This window comes from Tasmannia lanceolata, unplaced genomic scaffold, assembly GCF_043159265.1.
Source record: "Tasmannia lanceolata isolate RefF3 unplaced genomic scaffold, GAP_Taslan_0.1 ptg000015l, whole genome shotgun sequence".
Classification (NCBI taxonomy): Eukaryota; Viridiplantae; Streptophyta; class Magnoliopsida; order Canellales; family Winteraceae; genus Tasmannia; species Tasmannia lanceolata.
The window spans coordinates 38,370,894-38,381,059 of record NW_027518692.1 but is presented as its reverse complement, the minus strand read 5'-3'; the positions used below and the strand labels follow the sequence as shown (position 1 = coordinate 38,381,059).

At 39.4% G+C, this 10,166-nt stretch overlaps 1 protein-coding gene across 1 annotated transcript; it reads right to left on the bottom strand.

The window, feature by feature from the left end:
- Positions 1 to 220: 220 nt before the first annotated feature.
- On the bottom strand, positions 221 to 9,750 carry LOC143847127 (putative disease resistance protein At4g27220). Its single transcript, XM_077355818.1, has 3 exons — positions 5,762 to 9,750; positions 4,572 to 4,653; positions 221 to 451 (listed from the first exon to the last, which is right to left on the bottom strand). The coding sequence occupies exon 1, from the start codon at positions 9,167 to 9,169 to the stop codon at positions 5,768 to 5,770; it is 3,402 nt and encodes a 1,133-aa protein (XP_077211933.1). The 5' UTR covers positions 9,170 to 9,750; the 3' UTR covers positions 221 to 451; positions 4,572 to 4,653; positions 5,762 to 5,767.
- Between the last annotated feature and the right edge of the window lie 416 nt (positions 9,751 to 10,166).

Here is a 10,166-nt window from a genome sequence, read left to right as displayed (position 1 = left end):
GTTGATGGCCAGTAAAACAGGAAAACAAGCGTAAAGTTCTGAAAACCTATTTCGATAGTAATCACTTAAATTTTCAGATCAAATTTGAAGAGATTATAAATGCATTGGGCCATGCTAGAAAAACCTCCAACATATATAAGCCCTTGCTGCTTTCCAAGTGCACAGAATTCAGAAGTTCTAATGCTGTACAAATATCCCAATAATCGACGAACAAAGCCCATAAAGAAAGCAGTTGCATCTTATTACTACCATGACAAGCCAAGAGAAAATAAACGGTATCTTACATGAGTTCAGTGGCCAACAAGAAAATGTACAGATATAGGATGAGAAGCCACCACCATAGCTGTAGAGCATTTGCAATTACATTAGAAACACCAGAATTCAATCTGCTAGAAGAACTAAACTATAGAGGCCTCCATGGTAGAGCATGGCTATTTCATCTTTGATCATCCTGCCAAAAAAATGGAGTTAGTAAATAAGCAATGCCAAGGCAATAGCCATCAAAGGGATAAAAAAGAGATCGCGGGAAGAAAACAAGAACCACCATCTGGTCTCATAAATCTGGTGTAGCATGAGAAATCATTTAACTTTCTCAGTTCACTTGTCCATCAGATCACAAAATATACAGATCCAGAAATGCAAAGGGTCCACTATAACGTATAAACAGGCTGATGATTGTGAATTTCAGCAGTGGAGGAATTTGGGCAGGAAATTTGCGCTCTATGAACAATTGGATAGAACTTAACATTCAAACTCAAATAAGCTCAGTGCTTGCATTGGACCCAATCGAACACAACATCCAGAGAGTTTTGACTTTTGAGCTATAAGATAGAGGTGAAATTGGAAGAGTAGAATTCACAAGAAGAACCGACTAGAAGTTTGAACTCAAAATTCCAAACACCACAAGAGGTCTGTTTCTAGAAATGAATTTCTTAATAGCATAAAAATGTGTAAAAACAAATTGAGGACGAAAACAGAAAATGTCATTCATAGAAATAGTTGCTCTCGATCTTGAGAAGTATATTCAAAACAAGATATAGATCACAAAAAATGGATATTTGGATGAAAGTTTATGCGACTTCAAAAGGTTTCCATATTGACTAGTTCTCTATTTTATTATAATACGTGCACGGTGCACCAATCAATTTTGATTCCAAGGGGTCCAACTTCGAGGAATCCATTGAAGGTGTTGCGGAAATTCTTTCTAAAAAATCAGGTACTTTAGATAAAGATATTCTTCAAAAATTTTGGATTTTCTATTCAGGATCATTTACACTTTCCGCTCATGAATCTGACTCAAATGCATTGCAATCTCAACAGTGACATTATCTCTGTTCATATGTGACTTCAAAAAATTCCTTCAATTCAGTATCTAACATTGAATTTTAATGAACTTGCAAAAAAACTCTTCAACAGTTAATGGATCATGTAACATCTTGTTAGGGGTAAAATCGGCATCCTGCTTTGAGATCATGACACGTGTCGCCAGATCATCGAACAACCCACATGGTATCATCATTCACCTTTTCCAGAGACCATACCCACGATCTCGTCAGCCACATCACGTCACCACCAGTGGCCGTTAGGGCTCAGACCACATGAGCACGCTCTCCAATCGTCTCCCACCAGTTGGCGCATATACGGTATATAGTCATGATCACTTCTTGGCTAGTCCCAGGAGGACACGTAGGACATACACCGGGCCAAGGAATGTCTCCCTAAAAAAAAGGAACACTCCCCACTCAAGTCAGATGGAGGGGGATCTCCTACTTCTTCCTCAAGCTAGTTCACCACTCCTTTTCTCCGCCAATTGCCACCACAAATCACCATATCGCCACCCTCTGGTAAAATGTTCTAAACCATAGTTAGTTAGCTCTGATCTTTTGATCCTCGCTGGTTTTATCCTGTGGTGCATATTTATGAATTGAGCGTCGGCGTGCCTCCCAGAGCCACAACTCCAGGACCCCTAATGCTTTCTCTGTGAGCGCAGGTCTATAGGCGGTGAATCTACTAGCTGCATGATCACAAGGACGGAAATCCGCGTCATCACATCTCCTTCAACTGAGCTAACATGGGTTCCTTTTATTTTTCACCTTTCATTATGCTTTCTTTACCCTCATAATAAGATCTGATCCAGCATCCCTAGGCCTACGTTCTTTCATTATATGATGGACATATCTTCTTCTTTTTTATTTTAGTATTTTATTACATTTTATTTAGAAAAGATGTGAGGGAATTCCACATCATCTATGACCTATTATCCATTACCCAAAGCCCACTACCCATCACCTAACATTTTTAAATTCCATTACATCCTCTTAGCCACTACCATGGCCACCACTTAAAAATTCTGAAACCCAATTAATTTAAAAGCTAAAAATCTCATTAGTTGCTCCCATGGCCCGCCAATTATCTCACTTAACTCTTCTTAAGTCCCTTGTCTTTTACGCTATTGGATAGCTCCTTGGGCCCACAACTTACCCAACAAACCCTACCATATAAATCGCTCAACCCTTCTTTACTCTTCTTATGTTTGTTGTTTGGGTGCGTACCCGGTACGCACCAAAAGAGTACCCAAGAGCACATGCACCCGATATGCACCCAACACGCGTGCGTGGGCCTCCGGAGAGTACCCGTGCTTCTTAGGCTATAAATAGGCACCCAACAATCAATAAAAGACTAAAATAACCCTAATAAGCAATAAATGATAAAAATAACCTAAATATTTTAAACAATCCCCAAAATATCCCTATGAACAATAAAAGATCCCTACGGGCCCCTGAGTATGGCCCCGCCTAAAATAAACCCGCAACGGACGTCTACAATTCCCATCAGAGAGAGCATTTCCATATACCACTAAAGTTTACACTCAAGATTGACCAATCAATTAAAAGATTCCACATCAGCAATGAAGATGAAAGCTTAACAATGGAATCAAATTCAATTTCCAAAACCATAGTAAACAAAATATATTTACTAAGGTAATTAAATGCGCTGAGATTTTTAGCTCTCAAAATATTCATCTCAAGAGCATTCCAAGTCGGTCAAACACAAGAGGCACAAATAAGATGTTGGTTTCAAATAGATCAGACTTATTGAAGACAAAAATTATTCCAAAGGGTTCACATTGAGTTAAATATATTTTCTAATTGTCTTTCGTAATAACGCAGAACTCCCAATCTTTGGCACCCCCTTACCCAGAGATAAAATAATAATATGTTGAAAGGTTCAACATCAAGGGAGGTCAAAACACAAATGTATATCGCCAATCCTCGCAATCGATGGTTCGATTTCTAATATGAGCTACATAAGCTTATTCTATGATGGAATACCACCTCAAAGCATCTTAAAAGAGCTTTCAAATGGAAAGATTGTTTTTGAGGGTTCAAAATCAGGTTCATCCCCTTCAAAACCTTCACAAAGCCCGAGCTTATGCACCATATCTATCAACCTACTTAATAACTTCGTGAATTGCGGCAATTTTTTTTTAATGGGCAAATTGTGGCAATTGTCCAAAGGTAAGAGGACGGATCATCTCCCTATCTCAAACAAAATCTCAAAACTCCCCCGTGTCATCGCGGACTCCCCAAGTAGTATCACTCAAGTAATGGTCATGTCAACCTCACACTCTACCGCATTGTACCGAGTCAACTAGGATTTGCTTTGGTCGCATCTTGAACCGCATCCGCACTTTGAAACACTACTCAAACCTATATTAACTCTTGAAGAAAACTTTTCAAAGAGCACTTTACTAAGATAAAAAACAATTTTGAAGAGACGCATTCTTTCATCCAACTTTCCATTTTCACCAAAGCCTATCTTCATCCATGTAATCAAACATCTTCTCCATATCTATCTTCTACATATGCCTCGTCTCTTCATGAATCAATAGAATAATGTGCAACCAATACCCAATCTAGTATTTACCTCCCCCTAATAAAAGCACCATATGGGCGCGGAGTGCGGATCTTGAATCAATACACTATGCACAACGCACATTCAATTCATAAGTGTGCATTCCCTATGCATAAAACAATTGGATCCAAATGTAAACTGCTCCTAGTGTCGAGCTTCTTTGAAACATGACATCAAACATGCAAAATTTTGCCTTAAACAACTTTTATTTCAGTGAAACACCAAATTATTATGATTTACAACTTGCTCTAGTAACAAATGTTGGAGGTCTTGTGATTGCCGGCCTATGACTAGTTTCCATAGAGAATCAATTGTGTAACCTCTATTACTTTTGCTAGCACAATGCATAAAAACAACCAAAACCAGGATACAAGAAGAATAATAAATATAACTAGAATTATTGAGTTATTGTTTCTGCTAACATGTAAAAGGGTTGTTGCATCCCAGTCATAGAACACGGAACAAAACATGGATGTATCTCGAGTACAAGAGAAAAAGAACTTGGAACAAAACATGGATGATGTATCTCGAGTACAAGAGAAAAATAAAAAAGGAAAACGAATAAGTTGATGGAAAGGAAATGCAAAGGCGTATAACCAAGCTTTTCTTAAATGAATGATAGCTTTTCTTAATTGAATGACAGAAAGAAAACTCACCTCATATAATGATAATAGATTCAATGTTGCCTGAAAGGAGGCTGGAGGCACCCTCCCACTCCAACCGTTCAAACCATGTTTTATGTCCATAAAACATGGTAGTGCCAATATCAGTAGCCAATTGATACTTGTTAGGGAGTTCTCAATTAAGGTTACCATTTTTCAAAAGTTTCCAATTAGAGTTACGTATTTTTTTTTAAATAAAGATAGATTTCATTCAAAAACAGAAGCCATTACAATTTACGAAGGGGGGCAGTGATTGCCCAACAAAAAAATATTCTAATTTGAGTTACAATAATTGGCACACATATATGTGCGGTCACCCCACCACCGGTTGACGTCATCAAACTCAACTTTGATTGTAGGTCTAAAGGAAGTCCTGGATGTCCTGGGGCATCCAAGGTCTCTTTAGAAATTACTTGGGTGGAGTTCTCAAATGTTTTTTTGGGCTTGTGCTATGATGTTTCCAAATGAAGCGGAACCCACGGTCCGCTTAAAGAGATTGTGGATCATAAGGACTGTTTTACTAGTCCCTGCATGATAGAAGGTGACTCCATTTTAATGTTATCACTTCAGCTGAGGGATTATTTGAGGGTCCATGGTGCCTTGCTCCCATCATCCTTGAAATGGTTTTTCTTTGCAAATAGAAAAAAGAAAAATAAATGCACAAGCATATGGAAAAGGAAATACAAAAGCATAACCCGGCTTTAAATAAGGGATGGAAAGGAAAGGAAATTTATCTCATAAAGAAAGGATAAAAAAGACATCAGAGGTGTGACATGAATGTGCATTTTTCTATGCACAATGCACATTCATGTCATAAATGTTCATTTCCTATGCACAAACAATCTGGATCCAAATGTAAACTGCTCCAAGTGTCAAGCTTCTTAGAAATATAACATTGAACACTTTAAATTTTGACTTAAGACTGCTTGTACTTAGGTGAAACACCAAATTTATTAGGATTTACTTGAAACTCGCTCTAGTGAAAAATTGGAAATCTTGGGATTGGCTACGACTGATTTCCATAAAGAATTAATTGTGTAATCCTCTATTTCTCGTGTTAGCACAATGCATAAAAACAACCAGAATCATGAAAAAATACAGCAAGAATTTAAACATAACTAGAATTAATTGTGCTTTTTATTCTAATAAGATATGTAATGGAAAGGAACGGGAAGGAAACATACCTCACACTAACAACTCCTAAAAAGAGGTTGGAGGTGTGACAGGACGCTTTCGTCCTCCCACTCCAACGCTTGAAACCATGCTTCTTCTCCTTCAATCTTTTCAAGTTCAGGTGCACCTTGGGGCCCTACCGGAAGCCTCTTCAAATTCAGACAATCGGATACATGAATAGATCGCAAGGAAGGAAAATCAAGCAATACATGAGACCCTCCTCTATTGTGGCGGTAGAAGAGACTCCTAAGCTTTGGGAGTTCCCTTAATTCTATAGCCTTTAATCGAGGGAGCAGTCCCTCATCGACCACTCCCAATTCCTGCTCTTCTTCCGATGAACTTATTATCTCTTCCATTTCACCACACACAGCAACACAGAGATCTTCCAACTGTTGGAGGCCTCGTGCTAAGTTCCAAGACAGGAGATTCTTAAACCTGGGGCAATATTCGATGGTTAGTGCTCGTAGGTTTTGGAATGTTAAAGGTGGTGGCAATGATGATATGGAGGAGAAATTCTGTCTCGTGTTCGCCACCATCACCTCCTCGTCTGATATTATTTTCTCCATGTTTGAGCAGTCACGAATATCAAGTTCCTCCAATTGTCGAAGGTTCTGTGCAAGAACAGGGAAGAAGAGATATCTCAAGCTATGACAATCCCTCACATTGACTGCCTTTAGGCTACGGAGAGTTCCAGTTGGCGGTATCTCCCCCTTCCACAAACTTGATAGTTTGGGCAGATATCCCAATTCCATTATTTTCAACGTAGAGAGAGGTGGTGTAGGAATAGGATGGCCCTCTTCTCTTATCACCTCTTCGTAGTGACATACCTGCTCCAACTCTTCACAAAGTTTTACAGAGAGTTTCTCCAAGCTTTGCAATCCTTGAAGAAGATCATGTGCTAGGATATTTTTTAATTTCCTACAACGGACAATGTTTAGCCCTATCAGGTTCCCAAAGAATCTAGGAGAGGGGCCATTACAGATTTTCTCTAATTTCTCCATCCCAATGAGGTCCAACTGTTGCAATCTTCCAAATGCATTCGGTGGAAACCGATGAGATTCTTCCATCGTATTGATGAAATGTTCCATTATATTGCAATCGTAGATATTGAGGCGCCTCACGCTATTGAAACTGCCTTCATCATCTAGGAGGTGTCCAATATTGGAGACGCCCCGGCAAACCCTCAAGACAATGTGCTCGCTTCTTTCTAATAACAACTTGACCCACTTAGATAAAGGGTATGAGAATATCTTAATGGATGTACACTTCTCGTAGTGACTAAATGAGTACTTATCCTCCGACACGGAGATGCAGAATTTCTTTAGTTTCTTCCAAGGGTCGGGGAACTCTAGAGACAAACAATTGGCGTCTTTAACATGGATGTATAGAATAGTTAAGTGATGCAAAGATGCCACCTCATCAAAGCAAGCTTTACTTCCACCTTCGCTGCTACCTCGTACCTCCCACCCATCGAAGCCATCTCCCATGTACAATTCTTCTAATTTAGACAATCTCGATATGACATTTGGAGCTACCATTGTGAGATCCTTATTCCCCGTCAAGTCCAAAACCTTTAGATTGGATAATTGCCCTATTTCTATTGGCAATTCTTTGATTTTATTTTTTCTTAGGCTAAGCACTTCAAGTTTCTCCAACCCTCTAAGCAAGGTCAAGCCGTCTAAAAACCAGCATCCATCTAAGCATAAGGTCCTGAGGTTTGTTAAGTATGGCAATGATGGCAGCAATGATGAAATCCTCGTATTACTTAGATCCAAGACAACAAGAGATTTCATTCCTTCTATGAAATTGTCTGGGATTTCTTCCAAACCATTCCTTCGCTGTAGAAATAAGGTTAAGAGATGAGGGCAATTCGGTAGCTTAGGAAGCACACTAATTGAAGTTTCCATAAGTGAAAGCCGCTTACATTCATTGAACTTCTCAGGAGACTCTTTCAATTCCACTCCAACTTTAAATAGAAACCCATGCTCTTTTCTTGATGCGATCGATATGGCCACGTCTCTAACAACGTCATGCATTTTTACACAACCTTCTTTGTCACCATCCAACAACAAGCAAGAATCCTTAAGTTTGCCAACCAATGTATCTATTCTATCCCATGCTTCCTCAAAATTGTTGACATCCTTGAAAACCCCCTCCCCCATCATATATCTCATCAATACACATACTTCAATGTTATGATCTTCCGGAAAGACACCACAAAATAAGAAGCACAGCTTCGCTTCCTCACTTTCTATGTTGTTGTAACTCAGCTCAACACTAGAGTACAATTCTTTAGCCACACCTTCTACATTTTTCGAAGAGGACGCCTTTAATTCTCGCAGTGCATTAGCCCAAACCGATGGCCTCTTGCCTTTTAGTGCCCTAGCAACCGTGATAATTGCCAGAGGCAAACCCTTGCATTCTTTAGCTACTTCCCTTGCTAAACTCTGCAATTCATCAGTGTCATCAACATCACCTGTTTTCTCTTTGAACAAATTCCATGAATCTTGTTCAGATAGAAGTCGAACTTCGATCAATTTCTGGCTATCCATCAGACGACATACATCAATTCTTCGTGACGTCATTATGATTTGGCTGCCTCCAGAGGGAATTCCTACCTTGTTTAAGTCCAATCTTTCCCAGAGATCATCCAAGATTATGAGAATTTTCTTTTCTTCCTTCAATCTATTACACAGCCGACCCGCTCTTAGATCTAAACTCTCTTCTCTAAGTTCCATGCCTAATTTTTCAGCAAGTTCACCTTGGATCTTTTTCAAGTCTTGGTTTTGAGAGACTGTCAACTTTATAACCGTATCGAAGAGTTTTTCTCTCCTAACCAGCTTTCCCACTTCTTCCACTAAGGTCGTCTTGCCAATGCCTCCCATACCATATACCCCGATGACTTTGATTCTCTCGTCTTTTACTGCCTTGATGACCTGCTCCATAGCCGATTTTGCGGATTCGAAAGCCTTATATTCTTCAGTGGGCAAGGATGAAAAGCTTAGACAAGGGCGGGGAGTTGATACATGAGTAAAATTCCCTCTTTTTAGTAGATCATCAACATCAGCCATCTTCTTCCTTGCTTCTTTACCTAGAGAATAGCGCGAGCTCAAATTTGGACACCACCCCTTGAAACATCTCTTGCTCTCCATCACTTCATCATCCAATCTCTTCACGACTGCTTGAGTGTCACCTACTTGTTGTACCCATAATTGCACTTCACCGTTGATTTCGTCTCCTCTCCTACGTGCATCCTCCATTAATCTTTGCACAACATCTCTCCTCAACCCCAAATTTTCAACTTGGTTTTTAAGATTTTCAACTCTCCTTTTATAGTGAACAAGATAATCAATGCGGCGCTTAAGAGGAGCGAATGAAATCTTCACAATTTCTATGATAATTGTAGGCAAAGCATTCATGATGAACAGTACAAAGAAGAAACAAAAAATATGAGAAATGTGCGTGTACCTGCCTTCTCTTTCTTCTTCTTGCAAGAGATATCCTTTCTAATTGCAGGCTTTGCAACAAGGCAACAACAAGACTACAAAATATAAAAAGAGAAAACTACCTATAACTTTCAAGGAATTAAAAACCAAACCAAGGAAGAGAGACTTAGGGGCATGATCTTAAAATAAAAGGACCTATCATTTTAATACGAGGCGCAAGGAAGACTTTGAAAGACAATAATGTATCGTGGGCAAGGTTGTAAATTTCGGTTTCGGGCGTAATTTCGGACCCAGCCGAAACTGGAATTTTCAGCCGAAATCCCGAAATTCGGTAAAGACGCATGAGATGGGGATTTTTTGGGCCGAAAAGGAATAAAAAATTATTATTTTTATCGCCGAAATTTCTGAAATTTCGACCAATTTCGGGTTTCGGTTTCGGTCTTGAGTGACAAAATTTAAAACCTTGATCGTGGGCCGTAGCAGTGTGCAAACACGACTATTAGTATTACTATCTTAGGAGGTATGATCCTTTATTGTTGACAAAAAAGCAGGGAGAATGATATAGGCACAACCATGTTTTGATAACTTATCCTATATGCTTAACCAGCTGTTACAATTCCCATAAAGCAGCCTTTGACAGCTAGTTAAAGCAAATGGGACAAGTTTAGCTCGTGCCTATTATCAAAACGTGGTCGGCCACCATGTTCTATATCATGTGCCAAAAGCAAACATGGCATTATTGCAGACCTTTTTTTATTCCTTTTTCTGGTGTAAGGGTATTTTGATCATTCGCCTGAGAGCCAAAATCAACGGGTCTCTTCATTGTCCCAATCATAAGTGCCCTTTCTTTGACCCATCTTCCTAACCTAACTTTTTTTTCTCCTCCTGTGGATTTCACATGTATCGAATCTTTCAAGGAGGGATGCTTCGCTAGGGCCCACAGTGTCTACTAAGGCATAGTGGGTCCCAC

Excerpts from the sequence above, each read along its gene's own strand:
- LOC143847127 (XM_077355818.1), bottom strand. The coding sequence starts at position 9,169 with ATGAATGCTTTGCCTACAATTATCATAGAAATTGTGAAGATTTCATTC.